Source organism: Nicotiana sylvestris, chromosome 4 (genome assembly GCF_000393655.2).
Source record: "Nicotiana sylvestris chromosome 4, ASM39365v2, whole genome shotgun sequence".
NCBI classification, from domain to species: domain Eukaryota; kingdom Viridiplantae; phylum Streptophyta; class Magnoliopsida; order Solanales; family Solanaceae; genus Nicotiana; species Nicotiana sylvestris.
The window spans coordinates 19,745,145-19,768,071 of NC_091060.1; the positions used below are offsets into that span (position 1 = coordinate 19,745,145).

Sequence of the window (22,927 nt, forward strand, 5' to 3'; positions counted from 1 at the left end):
AGGTACACTAGGGAGTGGAGACCCTATTTTTAAAATAAAGTTCAACTAGAGAGTGGAGATCCTATGTTGGAAAAGGAGACTAGGAAGTGGAGACCCTATGTCTAAAAAAGAGTTCAACTAGGGAGTGGAGACCCTAGGTTTAATAAAAGTTCAACTAGGGAGTGTAGACCCTATATTGAAAAAGGAGACTAGGGAGTGGAAATCCTATGTTTAAAAAAAGTAATACAGCTAGGGATTGGAGACCATATACTACTATGCTTTGAAACTTTCTTTATTTTCTTTTTCTTTTATTTAAGAGAATGTGTAAAATGCGGAAAGAATTTGGAGAAAACTTCCCTTTTTTGGAGTGGTTATTACTGCAAAGCTATTTTAGTCTCCGGACAGTTTCTTTTTTATTGTACCTATTTCTCGCAAGGTTGCTTTGCATTGCAATTGTTTCCTATTTTCAAACAAAGAACAATTTCTCAATTTGAAACGGTAGTTGGTTTTGTGACCTTGATCGTTTCAGTCACTTTGATCTTGGCCCCACTTCTTTGATGATGCTTTCAACTGCAACTGATCGTTTCTTGAAGATCGATTTCACTTCTGGCCCCGGAGAATCTTTGGCTTTTCCAAAATTTACCATGACGGTTAGTCGCATGGGACTTAACCTTTTCAACTTTGTTTTGTCTTTGTGGGCATTTGACTTTGATTTTCCTCTTTCAAGAGTTTTTTATTTCGAAACATCGGCCATCATGGCCAGTCGGGGTCGACCCAATGCACCTGCCGAGGTGGGTGCCTTCTTGACTATTAGCTCGTATCAGACAAAAGCCCCTGTAAATAAATCTTGCCATTCCTTCTTCGCCTCATTTTTGGAATAGAGTTAGACTGAAAAGGATTCAAAGAAAGTCAGACAATGAAATGGATGATGAATTAGAAAAGAGGTGTCCTTTTCGAGGAAAGGAAAGAAGGACTCATCTGGAGTACTTGAGGACTTCAATGAACATGACATGCTTTTTGGACTAGATACCTGATCTGTGTAAACCGTTCAACTCTCAGAAATTCATCACAACTTTTGCCTCAAAATCGATAAACCTTCCCAGGACTCTATCGATGCCGATGGCTATGAGGATCATATTTTCGATCGATAGTGCCCTTTTTGGGTTTTCACCAGCTGACCTTTCTCATTTCTCTTCTCACCATCGCCTTATAGTGCTTCTTGTGAGTTTTCACTAACAAGACTCTCATTTCAATTTCTTTGCTTATTATCGCCTTAAAGGTGCCCGTGAGGATTTTTACCGATAAGACTCTCTCATTTTATTTCATTCATTTGGTTGCATCAGATCCAAGTAGTTGTATCCTCCAATTTGAACATCTTTGCCGATTAATTAGAAGGGATTGAAAAGGATTTGGGTTAAAGGAATTTGGATTGAATTATAACTTTGGAACCTTTCAGGCGAAACCGTCACTGAATCATTGTAACTTCTGTCTCACTTTCAACTTTTGGGAGAATTTGGATTTTTATTTTGGTGTGATTGAACCCCAAAGAGAGGCTGCCTATGTATCCTTTCGGAATCAAGTCGAACGTAGTTCAAAGGACTTTATTTTTTTATTTTCTTTTTTCTTTCTTCTGTTTTGTTTTCTTTTTTCTTCCTTTTTCCTCTTTTTTCAGTTTTCATTTCATTTTCTTTTTGTCCTCTTTTTTTGTTTTTTTCCTTTTTTTTTTGAATAATACTTTCAGGTTCCAAATAGGGTAATCAAAAAAAAAATAACCGGCTCAAAGGGTTTGCAAAAGGTTGATAGTGTTTGGGTAGCGAAAATGAAATCCTTCTTCATCCCAACCGGAAAATATTAATGTTATATAGAGGATCAAACATAGTACATTTTGACTACACCTGCGTTGACAGTTGTTTCAAGGACATTTCCTTCGTGCTTCCCAGGTATAACGCTCTCTTTGGCAGTACTCTCGTTACCATGTGTGGATCTTTCCGATTTGGAGCCAATTTTCCTTTAGCTGTTCCGATTCTTTGTTTTATTTACTTAAATTTATCTTTACTGCATTCTGATTCTTAATTCATTATTTCGAAGTTTGACAGCGTCTTAGGATCTGGGCATGAAGTCTGCAAGCATGTCATGTTATTGAAATCTGCATTTAATAGAACTGAAAAAAGAATAAGCGAAGTGATAAAATTAAGAAAAGAGACATTCCTTGACAATGAAATATTAATTTCATTTAAATTTGTTTCTTTTTTTTTGGATTTTGATAAATTTCTTTTTTCTTTTCTTTTTTAGATTTTAAAGATAGTAGGGTTTACATCGGAAAGTAAGATAATAAAGTAAAACATTCTGATCACACCCTGAGATAATCAAGATGCAGAAAGGATAGCAAGACTGGCTATCGAGACTCCCGTCTGATGGGAAACTTTCAAGCTTTTTTTGGCTTTTCTTCTATCTCGGCAATGGCTGTAATGGCCTCCAGTGCCGGATTAAATTCCTTATCTTCACAAATCATTCTGACTATTGCGCTGATGTTGTGAGCAGCGGATTGTTCGTCACATCAGGAGCTTTTTCATCCCGAAGAACAATTCTTTTCGCTTCAATCAAGTCTTCAACTGCCCTTTTGAGGGTCCAACAATCCTCCGTACTGTGTCCCATTGCTCCAGAGTGGTATTCACATATAGTATCAGCTCAGTACAAAGGGGACTCGGGGTTCGATCGGTTCGGGGCCACTGGCTGCAATAGATCTAGCCTGATTAGCTTTTGGAACAAGCTTTAATACAATTCACTAATAGGGGTGAACTGATTCTTTCTGAAAGGCTTTTTTGGGCGAGGATTGTACTGGGGGACATTTGGTTGGGGATTATATGGAGCTTGGAAAGGATGGGCATTTCTAAGAGGTAGAGCTCAGTTTTGTGTATAATATTGTGGACGCGTGTAAGGTTGCACGTTCATCACCGCATAGGGAGGAGGTGACACTGCATAAGCAGCACCTTGATAGGGATAATAGTGTTGTGGTACCTTAGGAAGCATGTATGATTGGTTGAATGACCTGTGACCCCCTTCGAGCTGGAAGCCATCATGGCTCCCTCTTCTCTCCCATTTCTATTCATCAAACCTTCTGAACCATTTTGTACGGCCGGTGATGTGGCCTTAAAGGCAACATGACTCAAGATTCGGCCCGTTTTTAAACCATTTTCTACCATCTCCCCAATTTTGATAGTTTTAGCGAACGCCTTACCCATAGCGGACCGCATCATGTTCTTGAAGTAGTTCGCCTCTTGGGTCTGTAGAAAGGTCGTAACCATTTTTGCTTCGTCCATTGGAGGCTTTACCCTAGCAGCCTGCTCATGCCATTTGACAGCATATTCGCAAAAGCTTTCTGCTATTTTCTTTTTCAAATTGGACAAAGAGTTTCTGTCGGGAGCGGTGTCCATATTATACTGGAACTGGAGGACAAAATCTCAATACAAATCGTCCAATACATGCCAATGGGTAATTTCTTGATCTACATACCACTCGAAAGCGATTCTAGTGAGACTTTCTCCAAAATAGGTCATTAGCAGCTCCTCTTTTCCACTAGCACCCCTCAGCTGGTTATAATATCGTTTCAGATGAGCGGTCGGGTCTCCGTGCCTGTTGAACTTTTTAATTTTGGCATCTTAAAGCCAGCTAGCAAATGGACATGGGAAAATATACACAGGTCAGAGTAAGAGACATTCTTTTGGCCACTCAGGCCTTGCATGTTTTTCAGGCTTTGTTCCAGGTTTTTCTTTCGAGCCATTTCCTCTTGCTCAGAATCCTTGACAGCGTTTTCTTGCTCCACCGAGAAATCATATTGCGGAGGTTAAGTAAAGGAGTATGGGGTCACATATGTTATTTCTAGTTGAAGTTGTGGACCCTGAAAGGTGAACACTGGAGGCTCAACATACGACTGTGGTAAAGTTGGTTGTGCTGTGGTGCAGACTAGTGCTGCAGAGAACATCAATGGTGGTGCCTTTGGGGCTGGAGCCTGGGGGCGAACTATAGAAGGAATTCCGGGACCGTTAAATGACATTGGAGGGTACCCGCATGGGATGAGCAGGTTGGGCACATGGGCGCTGGTAGCCTCACCTAACCTGGGGATCAACTCAGGGAACCTAGGGATTGCATTTGGCGGTTCCCTAACATTAGACCAGGCATGCCAGATTTCCAATATGTGGACACGCAATATCCTATTCTCTTCAGCAGTTGTTGATTCTAGTTGTGGAATAGCCGATGTTGGGCTATCCTTAGGATTGATAATTGGTAGATAACTTTCGGAGGCCATAGGAACCCTGCCTTTGGATCTTGTGAAGTAAGGATGGGAAGCCAGATTACCAACAAAACAAGCCACCTGAACAGAACCTGGCTAATCTGCACATCCAACAACCTTGTTAGTTTTGAGATGCTTAACATATAGGAAATCGCACGTTGGGATACAATGCGCCTAAACAATTAAACTCTTCTACTATATGTTTGAACGGTTGCATGTTTCATCCCGGCCTTAACTTACCCTTTTTCACTTTGTACCATTTTCTTTCATTTCTGCTCCTCTTTAATCACTCTTGATTTTCTCATTTTGTTTTTTTCGCTCCTTTTTTTGCACTCTCTTTTTCTATAAGTTGTTCTATCTTAGCAGTTAAGGATGTCTATGTTATTCATTCGTGTAAAATGATATTCAAACATGTCTAAGTATGTTCCTAAGTCTCTATTGAGGTAAATGATAAAGATGTTAATGGTCATAATGGTATTATAGGCATCATGCATTGACCACCGAGCTACGGCCGATTGGGTAGTCATACATATCCATTTACCACTGTGCTACGGCCGATTGGGCAGTCATGCATATTCATTTACCATCGTGCTACGGCCGGTTGGGCAAACATGCATCTTTATTTACCATCGTGCTAAGGCCGGTAGGCAGTCATTTACCATCGAGCTACGACCGGTTGTGCAGTTACACATTTACCACCGAGCTACGGGCGGTCGGGCAGTTATGCATTTACCACCGTGCTACGACCGTTCGGGTAGTTACCACTGATCAGTTGGGCAGTCATGCATCATACGATATGGATAATAGTCTCAAAAAGAAGCATTATATATATATATATATATATATATATATATATATATATATATATATATATAAGTATAATAAGTACGCATATACAGAGACTCAGGTTGATTCTTATATCTCTTTAATTAATGTTGACTTATTGTTATATTTCAGTTCTGTCTTACATACTCGGTATATTATTACTGATGTCCTTTTGTTGTGCACGTTGCATTCATGCCTGTAGGTATAGGTAATCAGTTTGACGAGCCCTCATAGTAGACGAGGTTAACATTCAGTGAAGGATCGGTAGACTCCACTTCATTCAGAGTGCAGCCGAGTCTATAAATCATCATGTTAGATTTTGCTACAGACTTATTGTTAGGCAGGGACCCTGTCCCATTTGATGTCGAATAATCTTAGAGGCTTTGTAGACAGAGGTTCATTTTGTACAGTATGTCAGAGGCCTTGACGGCCCATATGTATTCATGTTTTAAGAACAATGGTTCATTGATACAGTGTTTGCTCACTTATAGTTATATATTACGAGTTGTGGCCATGTTGGCCCATGATAGTTACAAAAAAAAAGTTACAGTGTGGTTCGCTCAGGCTAGTACGACACCGGGTGCCAGCCACGCCTCATCAGGTTTGAGGCATGACAATCTTAGTTAATAATAATATCCTAAAGACAAAATTCTCGGTATTATAATAAATAACACGTAAACCTATTTCGAAGGTTATGATGATGCACAATAATGATAATATTCCAGAACTCAAAAATAAGTAATGTAGCATTAAATAGTAATGAATAACAATAAATAATATCTATGTAATTAAGACGAATGAGTCACCCCAGAAAGGATGAAATCAATGGATGTTCTTTCTGACAATGATGAATAATGGATAAGTCTTTGAATATTTGAGTTGTTCTCGGATCTAGTGGAAAAGTTGGACAAGAATTTTAGTGAAAAGGTTATTTTTATAGGCTTGTAATAAGATCAATTCTCTCTATAAAGTCAAAGTGTATTTTACAAGTGAATATTTCATGTCTCTTATCATTGTGTCTCTTTCTATTTATAGGGAACATGTTCCTAAAAACCCTAATAGTACAAGTGCAGAGAATATCCACTAGAATATTCTCTTTAATGTCATATCTTGACACTAGCCGTTATAACTCTGTCAAGGATATTTGACATCAACCTCGATGCCTAATGACTTCTCGACCTCAATCTTAGCTGACTCTTCGACCACGATTTTCGTTGTTCCTTAAATCACTTCGACGCGTGGTAGCTTGGAAATATTTCGTTAATGCCATCCTAACTTAAGTATTCTAAAGATAGATTTTAACCCATACATATACAAGCCAAACTTTGTGTCAAATGTGAAAGCCTTTGTTAATGAAGTGCACGGTTAGCCACTAATAACATATGTATTTATTTAAGCCACTGTTTAAAATGTCTTTAGTCTTTAACCACTGCTTTAATAAATTTTAACTGCCCGAACGAAAATACCCTTCTGCTCATGTCCTTAACTTTTGAACTTAACTTCAGGACTACATGTCCTTAACTTTTGAACTTGGAACTCTAAGTTCAGGATTTCACTACATTTCCTTAACTTTTGAACTTGTAATTCTAAGTTCAGGACTTCAGAACTATATGTCCTTAATTTTTGAACTTAACTTCAGGACTACATGTCCTTAACTTTTGAACTTGTAACTCTAAGTTCAGGACTTCAGGACTACATGTCCTTAACTTTTGAACTTAACTTGAGGACTTCAGGACTACATGTCCTTAACTTTTGAACATAACTTCAGGACTTCAGGACTACATGCCTTAACTTTTGAACTTGGAACTCTAAGTTCAGGACTTCAGGACTTAACTTCAGGACTTCAAGACTACATGCCTTAACTTTTGAACTTGGAACTCTAAGTTCAGGACTTCAGGACTACATGTACTTAACTTTTGAACTTGGAACTCTAAGTTCAGGAATTCAGGACTACATGTCCTTAACTTTTGAACTTGGAATTAAAACCAAACAAAAATAGGAAAACTATCCCATATAAATAAATAACATGGGTTAAAACAGAGTTCGTTGTGACTTGCGGCCTACTTTGTTCTCTCACATTCTTCTACCCCAACAAAAGCCTAAAATAATACCAAATTCCATCTCATGGATTGGGTTCGTGGTGAAGTTGTTGGTCAAGAAAGCTTTGGAAAAGTCAGTTTTGCAATACCCACAAAGCAGAGTACTCAAATTCTTCCATTGATGGTAGTAAAGTCAGCTTGGGTTCCCCACTCTTCTACTCTCAGTAACAAGAAGAAAAGCATATTTCTGTTTGGGAAGGAATAAGTAATACTGCCTTTTTATATTAATTTTAATAGACCAGTGGCTACTTTTGCTCAGCATTAAAAATGCTAGATAAAAAGTAAGTACCACTTTAAAAAGTGGATACCCCACGCAATTTTTACTCCTATGTTAGCTAGACATGTTTCTACGTGATGACAATTAGGGATGGATAGAGTTGGTAAAAATCAAAATTTGAACCGAAATTCTGATGTTTAGGATTTTTTGTTTGGTTTCACATGCGGTTCGGTAGTAGCATTTAGTTTAAACTTACACAAATGTCCCAAATAAGTTTTAATTTACCAACCTCTAGCCATTAGTCATAGACTTACCAAAACTAGCCAAGTACATATAAAAATTGAAAAACCAAATAAATAAGGTTCCTTTTCTCAAAGAATCACATGCAAAAATCACCTTCCATATTGTTAAGCGCAATTAGCAACATTAGGTGAAAGACGGAAAGGAAATTTCATGGATGAGCTAGCAAATAAGGTGATGAAAAAAATACAATATTCCAAAAACCTAAGTAAACAAGGAACTTTTTCAATGGGTATAGTTGAAATTCATTGAAAACATATAAATAAGTCAATATACAAAATTTGAGGAAGGTTTGAGGTAATTTGGACTGGTTTTGTATCAAAATTCGTAAATAAATCGAGTTCAAAAAATTCTTCTGCGACACATTTATCAAATATGTATCACACATGTATCTCACACATGTATACATGGATATACATGTGATACACAATTGATACAAATATGATACATATGTGATACACAAATGATACAAAGTATGATACACATCATTTTTTTCATGTTCAGTTTTTACTTCGAATTTTCAATTCAAGTCACCTCAAAACTTCACCAAATCATCCCAAAAACTGAGATTCAAACTCCTTAAAATGTATCCAATCTATTCTAATAACACTCACTCAAAAGAAAGCAAAAAGTTAACATTTTTTTGCTACAAATAAATTTTGGAATGGAGCAAAAACATTTGATAACATTTGTCTCCCATTTTAAAAACTTAACCTTTTAAAATAAAGGAAAGGACCCTAATCTTATGGTGGTTTATCCAATTTATTGGATTGCTAGCCAATCTAGCTTCACTGTTGCCATAAAAAACTAAAAGAGTTTGTCAACGCTTTATAATTTTAAAAGGTTTAAATTTAATAAGTGTCTCGAAAGCAAAATACACTATTTCTTTCTTTAATTCATATTTACACCACACTCAAATTAAAAGAATATCAAGAAAAATAAAAATAAGAAAAGAATACTAAAAAGCCAAGTTCAATGTATCAAGAGGCATTAGAAAGCACAGGGAAACCACTTGTGTAACTTTCACTTTTTCTTCACTTCGATTTGTCGACTAAATATTTAAATCTTTGTACTCTTAACTGATCTTTAAAGGTTTGCATTTTTGCTTGCAGTAGACTTAATTATTTTCCGTCTGCTAACACTAAATATTAGTAATACTCTGTTTGGCTAATATTAGTAATATTTGGCTAATATTAATAATATTTTACGAGTTGGCCAATTTTTGTAATGAGCTACTTATAAATGGATATAGCTGATAGTTTTCCTTTAGTTTTTGACAATTTTGAATTTCGATTTTGGGATGAAGAAATTTGAATATCAAAATTTTGAAACTTTTGGACTTTACATTTAGCCATAGGCTGTAACCACTAAACCTATTATTTCTGTTTTAACGGCTGTACTGGCAGACTAAATAAGAAAGAGATTTTACTTATTTATACTAATTTAAAATTTATTTACCTTTACTATTGAGGTTTTAACTTAATTATAAGTTCATATATAAATTACCAATTTAATAAAAATAATGTATTAGACTCTAATCTTCCATCTTTCTCTCCCGCTTCCACCCCAAAACTAAAATTATAAATTAATAGAAGAATGTTTGGCATCTTTCTCCTCAATTTTAGCCATATCTTTACGAGAACAAAGAGATTTGGCATCAAGCAATTTTATTATGTTTTCTCTTTCTTTTTATTTTCTTTTGTTTTTCCTAACAATGGACGGATTATCACTTTTGAGCGAGGGAAGATCGTGAATTTCTTTTAGCTATTTGCAATCAGTAAATAAAATAGTATTACTTAGAAGCTAGTAGATTGAATTGGAAACTATGAGCCCGTCTGGATTGACTTAATTTAGGTGCTTTTAAGTCAAAATAGCTTTTAAGCCATTTTGTAGTGTTTGGATAAAATAAAAAAAGTACTTTTAAGCACTTAGTTTTAAGCTAAAATGACAAAAACAAGCCAAAAACCAAAAGTTAGAATTCCTAATTTATTGGGTTATGCTTAAAAGTCATTTAAAAAAAGTCTATCCAAACGGGCTCTATGTTAATCCATTAGAAAGCTTAGAAGTTTTGAATTCGAAAATCGAAATTTGCAAAATTATTTTTTGTTTTGATTGGGTGTTGTTGCAAATCGTTGGGAATATTCGTAGGAGTTTATATCTCAACTTTGAAAAATTTGGTAAAAATTCGAGGTGGTTTTGATTGAAATTTCATATTGAAATTTGAAACAGAAGATATGAATAAATTATATGTATTTTGTATGTTGAGTGCAGAAACGGTATACAAAATATCTACAACTTACATAATTATATACAAGTTGTATATAAATTATAGTTTTTGACCGGATTCTATACTGAAAATATATATTTAAGTTGTAGATAAAGAGATTTTGACCGGATTTTTATGTATTTTGTAAAAAAAAAAACTTTAGTTACTTTCTATAAATATGAAAATTTAGGTAAAACCGGGTAAATAAATTTAAAATCTCATATATATATACACGCAAAAATCCCATTTTTTGTGCACTTTTCACTTCTTTTAGTATTGAACTCGTATAGAATAATGAAGTTTCTCATTATAACTTCCTTTGTTTTTCTTTTGCTTCAGTTTATATGATATATTTTTTTCTTTTTAGTTATTATTAAAAAAATGGTACCTTTCTATATTTAGAAGAAATTAACATTTGAGTTTTATTTTACCCTTAGTGAGATGATTTCGAAATATAGAAATGCTTATGGATTGTTCCAGCACAAGTTTCAAAAATCACTATTTCTTTTTAAACTCTATATCAGTCAAACACCTTCACATAAATTGGAATATGGAGTATATATTACTCTATTCTTTTTCTGCTTCTAATACCTTTTCTTCTAAGGTTTTCATTGTAATTATAATTATGAATTTCTTTGATACTTATGGTGGAAACAAGGAATTATTAGGCGATTTGATATGAGAATATATTTGGAGGTTAAGAGTATATTTGATAGTATTTTTGCGAAAAAATTATAATATTTTGGTCATTTTAATAGAGGAACATTTCATTATCATTTTTTTATCAACTGCTTATTACTCGGTTCAATCCGAGCAGGGGAGGACCCACATGGAGGCGAGGGGGTTCATATGAACCCGATTTGTCAAAAAATAACACTATATACATATAGATATATTTTATCTTTTCGTAAAGATACTTTGTTCTAGAGTATATTTTGATCCTGCTTAATTCAAAGTAAATATGCAGCTTAGTGATAAAGTGGGTTCAGACATTTTGAAGGGTCCTGAGTTTGAAACCAAACGACAACATAAAGCACGCTATACCTTAAATATATTTATTAAATTATTGTTCTAATTTGAATTTTATTTTGATAATCCATTTTTAAAATTTAATGAAGAAATTTTACGCTTTACTATCTTTCAAGTTGCCACAATCAAATTTATCCTCTCAAACTGTTCCTCCCCTAAAAAAAGTTTGAATGAATTAGAAGAACAACCTCATTCCTCTAAACAACAAAAGCAAGGAGATGATATTGATTCTTTAAAGATTGAAAACAAAGGAAAGATTATCCATCAGGGACTCTCATCCAAATGAGCATGGTGAGATCAGAAGAGTGTATCTCCGAAAAGGTTCTTACCAACCCCAAATCATAAGTTTCTCAAAAAGAAAAATTGGGGCTTAAGGCGACATTTTAATCTTAAATAATTTTAAAATTTTGTTGAGTTCTTTATACATTTACCTTTTGGTATGTTGAACCCGTTTGACGGAAATTTCGGGCCCGCCGAGCATGTAATTGATTATTTATAAAGACAATTTCAACACTTAAAAATGTTGTTTAGTTAAACTTATCATCTATTTACAATAAGTTAAGTTTTGTGTAGATTCTGTTCTTCAAAAGTGAATTATGTAGAACTCTATGCAGTTAGAATTATAGGTGTTTATCGGGCGGGCTGGGACGGGCTGGACACAAAAATGATCAGCCCGTGAGGGTTACAGGCGGGTTGTTAGCGGGCTGAAGTTAACAGGATGGTGGCGGGCTGGGATTTTTCGGGTTCTATAGGGCCCGTACGGGTTCGGGCCTAGCGGGTTCGGGCGGGTCGGGCTTTCATTTTTTTGTTTTTTTAACTATCTTATATTTTTCTTTTTCAATGTTATTGATAGTTAAGTACTTAAGTGTTTTCAAACTTTTAAGGGTTAAAATTAAAGATTAGAATTGAACTTTTAAGGGTTAGAATTAAAAGAACAAACTAAAAGTCTAAAACATAAAACATATTAACATAAATGCATAAGTCTATATAAAAAATATTGAATAAGAGTATAAGACATTATGCAATATAAAAAATTCACAATATTTAAGTAACTTTGATATTTTTATTGAATAATATATAGTACTTCTAATTAATTTGCAAGTTCTTTTTTGATTTTTTAAATATTTGAACTTGCAAATTAAAAGTTTACAACAATTGTTAAAAAAAAGAAGTAATAGTAAATCAAATGTTTTGCATCATCTTTGTAAGCTCTTCCATGTCAATGTGAGGTGCTTGGTTTCCGGTATTATAATCGGTACCATAAACCATTATATCTCCAATTTCTTGGTCTTCCTCTTCATCTACCTCGTCGCGCCCTTGATTTCGCCGTTCTGATCTAATCCAATCTCTGAAGCACACTAGAACTTCTAAAGCGTTGCTGCCCAATGAATGATGGGTATCTCCTAATTGTTGTCTTGTTTGGCTAAATGCGCTCTCTGATGCGACTGTTGAAATAGGCACATTTAGAACATCTCGAGCCATGGCCGAAAGAACATGAAACTGATTTGCGTTGCTCCTCCACCAACTCAGAGGTAAAAAATCCTTTGTGAGAGGATCCGGTGACTTTTGCAAGTAGAATTGGAGTTCATCAATATTCCGGCTACTGGTTTGTTGATGCTCTCCTAGTGTAGACCAAATCAAATAATCTTGAACATTATCATCATTTTCCAAATTTGTTCCAGATGTTGAAGTATTACTTGAAGGAATATTTGCACCTACAACCAAAGAAGCATCAACAATGTTAGCATAACAATTATACAAAATTTGTAAATGTTTGTGCAGATCAGAAATACAAGTCTCAGTATCAGGAGTTTCAGTTGGTCCAATATCCATATAAGTATATAAAGCACTGATTAATTGGCGACATTTTATCATTTTGATAGTAGGGTTTAAAATAGCACCAATTAGGTAAATAGGGGGAATTGGGAAGAAATATTTTTTAAACTTATCTAGCATGGTTTCAACAACATTTTAGGAAGAAATATTTTTTAAACTTATCTAGCATGGTTTCAACAACATTAGTATATCCCTCTTTCGCCTTCAACTTATGTAGTAAAAGAGAAATTTCAGCAATGTGAACTAAACCATTTACAATAGTAGGATAATAAGCTCCAGAAAACTCAAGGGTAGCCACATAAAATTTTTGTAAAAATTGTACAACATCATGAATGACATCCCAATTTTTAGATGTTAACAGACGGTTAGGATCGGTACAATGAGAATTAGCAACTTCAGTTATAGGCATTCTATATTTATAACAACATCTTAGGAACAAATAAGTATAATTCCATCTAGTAACTATTTCTTCAGGCATGCGTCTTGATTTTAGTCCATAGTGTACACATTTTTCCTTAAATGCATTTAATCTAGCACTTCTATTATTTCCTTGAATTACACCAACAACTCTTCTAACTAAAGTGACGTCATTGTGAAATAAGTCAAGGCCACTCTTCACAATCAAGTTATAAATATGACATGCACGTCTAATATGAAATATTTCAGGAAGTGGTGGACGTAGATGCAATTTTAGTAATGTAATAGCAGAAGTGTTGTTAGAAGCATTATCAAATGACATACACAAAACTTTTTCAGAAAGATTATAAAATAAAGCAACTTCATGGATAGTAGCACTTATAAATGCACCGGTATGACTTTGATCTTCATCATATTTAAAAGCAATAATACATTTTTGCATACAAAAATTATCATCTATCCAATGACATGTAACAGTTAAATAATCATTTTCATTTACAGCACGACCAATATCAGAAGTAAGAGAAACTTTACAAGAAAGACTAGCGAACAAATAATGTATATATGTCTGATATTGTCCATAAAGCCTAAAGATATCAGATCTACAAGTACTTTTAGGAATACCTTTAAACATAGGGTTATAAATTCTTTGAATATAAGTAACAAGATATGGTGAAGAAGCAAAACTAAAAGATAAACAACCTAAAACAATCATTTTAGTTAATTCTTCTCGATCTTTTTTAATATCGTATTTACCCATTAACCCCCCAGTGACCGGGTTAAGTTTTGGTTGTCCAGCTTCATCGCCTACTCCCCAATCAATAGGATTGAATTTCTCCCATGTGCCTACGAAGTTGACCCGTTCCCCCATTCTTACCGGGCTCGTGTTTATAAACTTCATTACATATTTTACATTTTACATAATCTTTCTCATTTTCAAGTCTATCAAAAAAATTCCAACACTTACTTCTTAATCTTTTATTCTTCTTAATAGGCAAAGGAGGCTTACTTACACTTCCACCTCTAATATTTTGACTAGCATTACCGGGTGTAGGTGGTGGTGTTTCAAGATTATCGGGTGATTGAATATTATCTAAATCATCATCAATACCAAAATTTTCTTGAAGTAGCTCATAATCTACATTTACGTTTTCGGGTGAACTTTCAGAAACATGTGTTGCACTACTAGAAGAACCACCTCTTACTCTTTTGGAAATTTTCTTACTACCACCTTTACTAGTGCAAGCGTTTTTGTCCGCTCTAAGTAAATCCATTATCTAATTTAAAACAAAAAATTCAAATAATAATTCTAAATAATAAAGAGAAAGGGATGGAATGAGTGTACCGGGATTCCGAATGTCGCACTAAATTTGATATAGAAACGAGAAAGTAGAAACTCAAACTTCAAATCTTCAATTGATATTTGATAACTTGATAATTAATGTCACGCTTCACTTGAATAATTGAATTAGAAATTTATGATAATAATACTTTTTAATGAAAGTATGAAACTTGTAAGTTGAAACTTGAAAGCTTGAAATAATGAGCAATTGAGAATATTATCAAGAGAGAATTGAGAGAATTGAGAGATAATTGTGAGGAATAATGAAAAAGAAAGGGAGTATTTATAGTTTTTTAAAAGGATTCAATTGCAATTTACAAATTATAAGGGGGAGGGGGGCTAAAATATAAATAAAATACCAAATTTTGGTTGTTTTTGACAGATTTGACCGTTGGTAACGGTCAGATTTAATTTTAAAAAAATAAAATAAAATTAGGCGGTTTAGCGGGCTGTCGCGGGCTGAGGCCCGTTAAGAACCCGTTAAGGGCTTAACGGGTTGTGGCGGGTTCGGGTACCCGTTTGGCGAAAACTTAACGTAGCCCGCCCCCCGTCCAACCCGTCCCAACCCGCAAACATATGCACAGTAACGGGATGGACCGAGCTGACCTGGGTTGAACCGGGTTGTTAGCGGGTAAGCCCGGCCCGATTAACACCTCTACTTAGAATAAAGTTAGTTACTTTGATCCTGTTAATGGTCAATTTGATCAAATGCTGTGTCGTTTCAAATCACTAGGCATATTAAGTAGACGCTCTCGTCGAGCTGAAATCAAGCGCTTGGAATTGGCCAATGGCGCAGTTTTCCAAATAGCTGCTATTTGAGTTTTGTTTGTCTGGTTCTATAGGTCCGGATATGGCTGTCTAACCGGACGGCCATGTTCCGTCCCGCGTCCCGTCCCATCCCACTTCATTTTAAACGGGATGAGCCAATATTAAACGGGACACGGGATAGGACGAGACGACCATTTCGTCCCGTTTGTCCGTCCCATTTTGTCCCGTTTCGTCCCGTCTCGTCCCGCCTGTCCCGTCCCATCCCGTCTCGTCCCGCCTATCCGACTGTCCCGCGAGTTTTTATGGTATATTTGTGGAATTTTTGTTGTATTTGGTAAGTATAAAACAAATCCAACTTATGTACCGACCATTAATGAAATGATTGCAAAATTTGAAAAGTATTTTTTTCTCTATTCCCCAAGTTTATTTAATTTCTACTATAGTTAACCCATATTTAAAATTAAGAGGTGCAAAGGGATTTGTTCATAAAATTTATCAAAATTTAGCAATTCAAGAAAATGAACAACCATCTCTCGAACACTTCCAAGCTAACATATATTCTTATGCTAGAATCTAGATCAATGTTTGATAAATATAAATCTATGGAAACAAAAGGTGGTGAAACTGCTCCTTCTACTTCTAAAGTCTAGAGTAGAAGTTTTATGGGAAGATATGGATGATATAACATATTTTGATTCCTTTATTGATAATGAACTTGATTCTAAGCATCGGAGAATGCTTTTAGCGCAACAATATTTTAACTCGGAGATCATAGACGAATTAGCAGAGGACAACCTAGAGATTTCCGTATTATTCAGAGACTGGATTACTGCAGAAAGAAGAAATCTTGGTTTTGAAAAATTAACCACTGGGGAAGAAGAAAAATACAATGAGATACTTAATACTGGGACCGATGACGGCATGAAGCTCATAGAACATCAATCAACATTGCCAATTCCAGAACAATGTCTGAGACAAATTATAGATAAGTTACAACGAAGCTATATAGGAGCTTACAAATATTAGTATGATAATTTGTAATTGGCTACCAAGAGGCCTAGTTCAAACAGAACACTTCCTAGAAGGTGGTTGCGTAGATTAGGTGCTCTTCAAAAGAATTATATTTGTATGTGAGATTTTAAAGTTCTATTAATAAAATAAAAGGTTCTAAGCGTTGAATTTTTTTAAGAATTGTCTTACACTCTTATTTAGTTACTTAATGGCTTGAAATTGTATTAAGTAAATTATAATTCTATTATAATTACTAGAATATTTCATTACAAGTCTTTTGTTTTAATATTTTATAATTCTTTATTTAGTTTCCTAATTTGGGTTTTAACATTTAAGTTTATTAAATAAGTTAAAAAATTAGTCGTTGCAAACTTTAAAAACTTAGTCATTGTCAAAAAACTAGTTGTTGCCAAACTTAATGCTTAAATATTTTTTTTTTTTAAAAGCAGCCCACTTAAGGCCCGTCATCCCGTCTCGTTCCATCCCGTTTGTTAGCGGGACGGGATGGGACGACCATTTCGTCCCGTTTATCTCGTCCCGTCCCGTCCAGTCCCGTAGGTCCGGTAACGCCAACTTTCTTATTTTAAATTCAATTTTGCTGCGTATTTTGTACGTGTGAACAACTTTTTCGTGTGAACAAATGCTAGATACTTTGGGGTGGAAACCAGGTTGGAAAGGGGAAATAAAGAAAGAAAAGGAAACAAAAGAAGTCAATTTTGGTGTGCTAATTGAAGACATAAATCCAATGAAGGGAGAATACTAGTTCCAACTATCCAGTTGTTGAAGGCTGAGCACTTCAATTCCGACACTGATAAGCATGTCGTCATCACCAAGCAACAGTCATGTGCACGAATCGCCGTGTCTTAATCTAGCAGCCAGCACAACCAACGGTAATTTTCAAAAACCGCCCAGTCCTATTCAAGCAGAAAGCACAAACCACGATGATTATCACACAGTGTCCATTCCTAATCCAGCAGAAATCACAAGCGACGATGAATATGACACAGTGTCGGTTCCTAATCAAGCAGAAATCACAAGCAACGTTAATTTTCAAGAATCACCCAGTCCTAGTCTAACAGCCAGCAGCACAAGCAAAGGTGAAACGCCAAGTCCTAATTTAGCAGCCAACACAAGCAATGGTAATGTTCAACAATCGCCCAGTCCTGTAATAAGCTTTTCCTTCTCTAGTATTTGTTGCTCACCGAGGATATGACCTGTGATAGGCTTACGTGGAGGGCGTGGATTAGGGTAGAAGTCTAGCAGCCAGTGCATGTTCCCCTTTTCCTTTCACTAATGGTGGCGTATTTTAGTATTTTCCATATGCTTAAAATTCTATTACTACCTGGTATCACGTGTGTTTTGGTTGCTCTACTCCCTAGCTGTTGTTATTGCTTTCCTGACTTTTACACTAATGTACATTTTTTTTCTATACTGTTGTGATTTGCATGCTTGCTTGGAGCCGAGGCTCTACCGGAAACAGACTCTTTACCTGTATAAGGTAGGGGTAAAGCTGCGTACATAATACCCTCCCCAAACCACTATTTGCGGGATACACTATGTTTTTTTTTGTTGTTGTCGTTGTCTTCTCTTGTATTTGTTCCTGCATTCCTTTCCAATTACTTCCTGTGTCTCCATTGAGAATGATTTGGGGCTATACTTGAACAGACAAAAGCGAAGAGCTGTTGTTGAAATGCTTGCCCTTATGCCGTGCAATACTCAGAGGGGATGAACATGGTTTTGACCAAGCTGCACAAGCTCTAGCAGCAGCTAGCTCGAGCAACAGTAATTTTCACCGACCGCGCAGTCCTAATGTACCTAATCTAGCAGCTAGCACAAGCAGGCAATCTCCCAGTCCTAATCTAGCAGCCAACACAAGAAGCAGTAAGACTCAAGTTTTAACTCCTTATTCACCAGCCATCCCAAGGAGCGGTAGGATGGAAAATTTGTACAGTTTAGCAGCCAGAACAAACCGGAGTAGCTTCGAAGAAATCGGTGAAGGTAAAAAGTTTTTCCTTCTCTTTCTTCATCCCTACACCCAGAGTCGGACCTACATAGTAGGCAGAGGGTCACCAGCACCCGGAAACTTCGGCAAAAACTCCATATATTTACTTGCTAATTTCTTCAAGAAATAGCCAGATATTAACAAAGGCCATCGTACCAATTTTTATGAGCAACGATAGATTTATATTGAATGTAACGGTGCCCTGTCGAATCTTGGGTCCCCCTCTGCCTACACCCCCTTCCCAATTACTTCCTCTGTGCCCATTGAGAATGATTTGGCTATATTTTGAACAGAGAACATAAATGAGGAGAAGAAGTTGTGGGGATGCTTGCCTTTATACCGTGCATTACTCAGAGAAAACCAGAGTGGTTTTGAAAAAGAAGCTAAAGCTCTCTCGAAATTTCCACCAGATGTGACTATATGTAGGAAGGTAACAAGAGCTGGGGACACTGGCCTTCACGTACTTGTTGGTGCTGGAAAGTGGTATGATTCTGTGATAAGTAAACCAAAAAGTTATGCATTAGAAGGGTTGGTTATTCGTAACAACAATGGTCATACACCTCTTTGTGTGGCTGCAAAGGTTGGGAACATGGAGGCTGCCAAGAAGTTGCTGCAACTTGAAACGGAAATCCGGAGTGTGCGAGCGACTCACGACGATACTGTTGGGCGGTATCCGATTATAGAGGCTGCTAGATATGGCCATAAGGAGATGGTTTTACTTTTGATTGGGGATATGGCCACGAAGATGGCAGACTCCCCACCAACTAAAGAATCAGCTGCTTCCACCTTTCTCCATCTGCTAGTTGTAGCCGAATTCTACGGTAAGATAGTAGTATATACTTAAGGAGATGGTTTGCTTTTGATTGGGGATATACTCCATTTTACCGACTCATCTTGAGAATCTCTTTTTTGTGTAAAATAGATGTGCTGCTAGCTCTGGTTCGACGTTTTCCTGGTTTGGCCCGGGCAGAGTTTTATGGTGACAATGATGATGTATCGCTTTTGAGTTTGATGGCTGAGACACCTTCTGCATTTCGGAGTGGGACTCAGCTAGGCTTTTGGCAACGCTTACTTTATTCTGGTAATATTCCTACTATGATCATATTATCACCAGCAATATTTTCTTCTGCTTATGTTCTTTCAAGCGATAGTTATGCTGCATACGTGAGAGATCACTAGTCACTAACCCAATCCCCACTACAAAATCAATCCACATGGAATAAATAAAGAAGACTACATGTACTTCTAAGCAGGTTGTACTTTAAAACCTAATTGCTTTGCATTTTCTTGTGAAGTCGCACAGGCAAACTTAGAAAGAAGATTGTCAGACATTGAAAAGTCCTTTGTTGTAAATCAGCCCTCAGTCACAGTACCCTCAACAGAATCGCCACAGCCTACTAATGAGTTAACATGGGAGTGTTTCGTGAAGTATCCACGCAATTGTGTCATCACAATTCAAGCGTGGCTTGCTAGGATGATTAATAGAGGTAAGTACTTCCTTAATATTTATGTTTAACATGTCCATTTTGGCCTTTGTATCAAGAAAATCAATAGTAACAACTCTTCTCAGACATTATTACTATTGTCGTTATTGTTAGGATAATTATGATTAACAGCAGCGACTATGATATGACGAAAATACTTGTAAAAGGGTAGTCACTTCCTCTGTTTGGAAATTATTATGGTAATCCTCTGATATGTTGTTTCTATAACATTTGCTAGTTCTCGTGTTCTGATAGAGTTTCATTGTTTACAGCAGCAATATTCAAGCGCATTAAGGATATAAAGTTAATGCATAAAGAGACTCTTGATATTGTGAAACGTCTTTGCAAGGAGCTTATGAAAGAGTATAAACCTAAGGATATTGAGCCAGTACTCAGAAAGGCAGTTCTGTTGGCAGCAAGTTCGGGAATTCCTGAAATCATAGAAGAAATTGTAGATTGCTACCCTGACGCAATTTGGTTTGTTAATTCTGAAAATCATAACTTATTTCACCTTGCGGTAATAAATCGGCATGAAAAGGTGTTTAACTTCATATATCAGTTAAGTTTGTATAAACATTTGGTAACAACTGATGAAGACACTTCAGGAAACAATATATTACATATGGCTGGAAAATTAGCACCTCTTGGCCGACTCAATCTTATCTCAGGTGCAGCTTTGCAAATGCAGCGCGAACTTCAGTGGTTCCAGGTATGAGCTTCACTATTATAACTTGGTTCTAGATCTTTATTAAAACATAAAAATATTGGTGCTTTGGTTTATTAAGATTGGCAGCCATTTATGGAATAATATGTATGAACTAAGGGAAAAAGAGATCTTTTTACTTAAATTGAAGTGAACTAGAATTTCAACAGATATACGAGAAGCATAGTAGCATAAGTAGGAAACTGAACTTAAAGAGTTGGCTCAAGCTCAATTACATTGTACTACTATAGCAAAACTTGGTTGAACCCTCAGCTCAGTCTAGTAGAAGCTTGGTTGGACTTGATTCAGCTCGATAATAGAACAAATTTAGTTAGGCTTGGCTTGACAACCGGACCTATTCTGCATTAGTGTGCAAGGGGTACTCGTTCAGTACCATCAACACTCGGCATTTCATATGTGGAGTTGGCGTGGGGTGTTCTATGTTTTCACCATATAGCTTTCTGCGGTTAGGATTAATTTTGTTTAGTGTTTTCAACGGAATCCCAGACACCACACTACACTATGGTAATACACTGGGTATGTTATTAACTTATTATTGTTGTAGTATTTTTATAGGAAGTTGAGAAGGTAAGGTAAGTGCTTGTGACAAGCGAGATGCCCGTCTTTAGGTTTTTGAATATGGTTTAAGGATCATGTGGTTGAGTAACTTTATTAAAATGATATTCCCTCTGTTTCAAAAAGAATGAACCTATTTCCTTTTTAGTCAGTTTAAAAAAGAATGAACCCTTTCTAAATTTGGAAACAATTTAACTTTGAAATTCTCCTTTTATCCTTCATAAGATGATATATAGTCACACAAATATCTATGGTTCATTTTAGACCACAAGTTTCAAAAGTATTCTCTTTTTTTCTTTAATTTCGTACCCTGTCAAATAGATTCAAACAAATTAAAACGGATAGAATTAGTAGGAGATACAACAAAATCTGAGAAAATAATCTTATCAAAATGGATGAGGTGAGTTTGAGCATATGGAATGATTGTAAATGATAAACCTGTGAAGTATCTCTTGTGGAGTAAGACTTTACAAATAAGCATGCGAAGTCATTTCTTAATGCACAATGCTTTACGAGCTTAAAAGGCAAAGCAACCGGAGCCGTTTAAAAGATTGACCAACAAAATAATTTAAAATTCTTCTATCATCTAAATTATGAAGGGGAGCATTGGCATAACTGGTCATGGGTTCGAGCCGTGGAAACAGGCTCTTGTAGAAATGCAGGAAGGCTGCGTATAATAGACCCTTGTGGTCCGGCCCTTCCCCGATCCCGCACATGGCGGGAGCTTAGTGCACATTACGTGTAAATTATGTCATTCTATGATTGCTTCAACACTTGCATTAACATGAGTACATGCATTTACGTGTATGCAGGAAGTGGAAAAGTTTGTTCATCCAACTTTAAGGACAAATAGAAACTCATATGGAAAAACTCCAAAAATGGTGTTCACTGAGGAACACAAGGAATTGGTCAAAGAAGGAGAGAAATGGATGAAAGAAACTGCAAATTCATGCACATTTGTGGCGGCCTTAACAGCAACGGTAGGATTTGCAGCAGCCATCACTGTACCAGGAGGAAATCAAAGCAAAGGTTTCCCAATCTTCTCCAAAGAACCGGCCTTCACGATTTTTGCTGTTTCGGTTGCATTCTGTCTGTTCTCTTCTGTTGCCTCTGTGCTAATGTTTTTGTCTATCCTCACCGCGAGATATGCAGAAACAGATTTTCTTAGATCTCTTCCAAAACGATTAATTATAGGCCTCGGTACACTGTTTATTTCAATGACATCTCTGATGATAGCATTTGGTGCTACAATTTATCTCGTTTTCGGTCAGAAAAACGGACTGATACTCATTCCAGTGGGCATAGCAGGCCTCATTCCAGTAATCCTATTTGAGTCCTTGCAATTTCGTCTCTTGTTAGATATGTGTATGTCCACATATGGCCCAAGCATTTTTCATAAACAGAGCTCACGTTTACTTTACTAGCAAGCAGAGGGGGAAAAAAAGTGCAGGCTCGTACGTTCTTGTATTTGTGTTTGTACAAAGGGAAAGTGAAGTTTCGACTAGTTTCTGAAATTGGCTAATGACGCTAGTACATTTTTATTTGTGTTGGAAGACAATTTATGTTTGTCTTGCTTTGTTTTCCTTATATTTCCCGCTACATGTGTTTTCATGGTGTTCTCTAGTAGTATAATTTTAACACAAAAAAAGGCAGCTCGGTGTACTAAGCTCTCGCTATACACAGGGCCTGGGGAAGGACCAGACATATTTCTGCAAGAGGCTGTTTTTACGGTTCGAACACGTGACCTCATGATGACATGAAAGCAACTTTATCAGTTACGTC

At 36.2% G+C, this 22,927-nt stretch overlaps 1 protein-coding gene across 2 annotated transcripts; it reads left to right on the top strand.

The window, feature by feature from the left end:
- The first annotated feature begins 17,048 nt into the window (after window positions 1-17,048).
- On the top strand, window positions 17,049-22,717 carry LOC104231927 (ankyrin repeat-containing protein At5g02620-like). 2 transcript variants are annotated; one of them, XM_009784998.2, is made up of 7 exons: window positions 17,049-17,519; window positions 18,046-18,378; window positions 18,676-19,203; window positions 19,305-19,463; window positions 19,678-19,869; window positions 20,139-20,575; window positions 21,958-22,717. In XM_009784998.2, exons 1-7 carry the CDS (start codon window positions 17,198-17,200, stop codon window positions 22,567-22,569), a joined length of 2,583 nt encoding a protein of 860 aa, XP_009783300.1. In that variant the 5' UTR covers window positions 17,049-17,197; the 3' UTR covers window positions 22,570-22,717. The 2 variants fall into 2 exon arrangements, with proteins under 2 accessions (XP_009783300.1, XP_009783301.1); XM_009784999.2 differs by having other exon boundaries at window positions 20,142-20,575.
- Window positions 22,718-22,927: the final 210 nt, after the last annotated feature.

What these genes read in the sequence shown, in the direction of transcription:
- LOC104231927 (XM_009784998.2), top strand. Translation starts at nt 17,198, where the DNA reads ATGTCGTCATCACCAAGCAACAGTCATGTGCACGAATCGCCGTGTCTT. An exon ending in AGCAGCCAACACAAGCAATG is followed by an intron (nt 17,520 to 18,045) that starts GTAATGTTCAAC and finishes ATACTTGAACAG; the next exon opens with ACAAAAGCGAAGAGCTGTTG. An exon ending in GCAACGCTTACTTTATTCTG is followed by an intron (nt 19,464 to 19,677) that starts GTAATATTCCTA and finishes TTTCTTGTGAAG; the next exon opens with TCGCACAGGCAAACTTAGAA.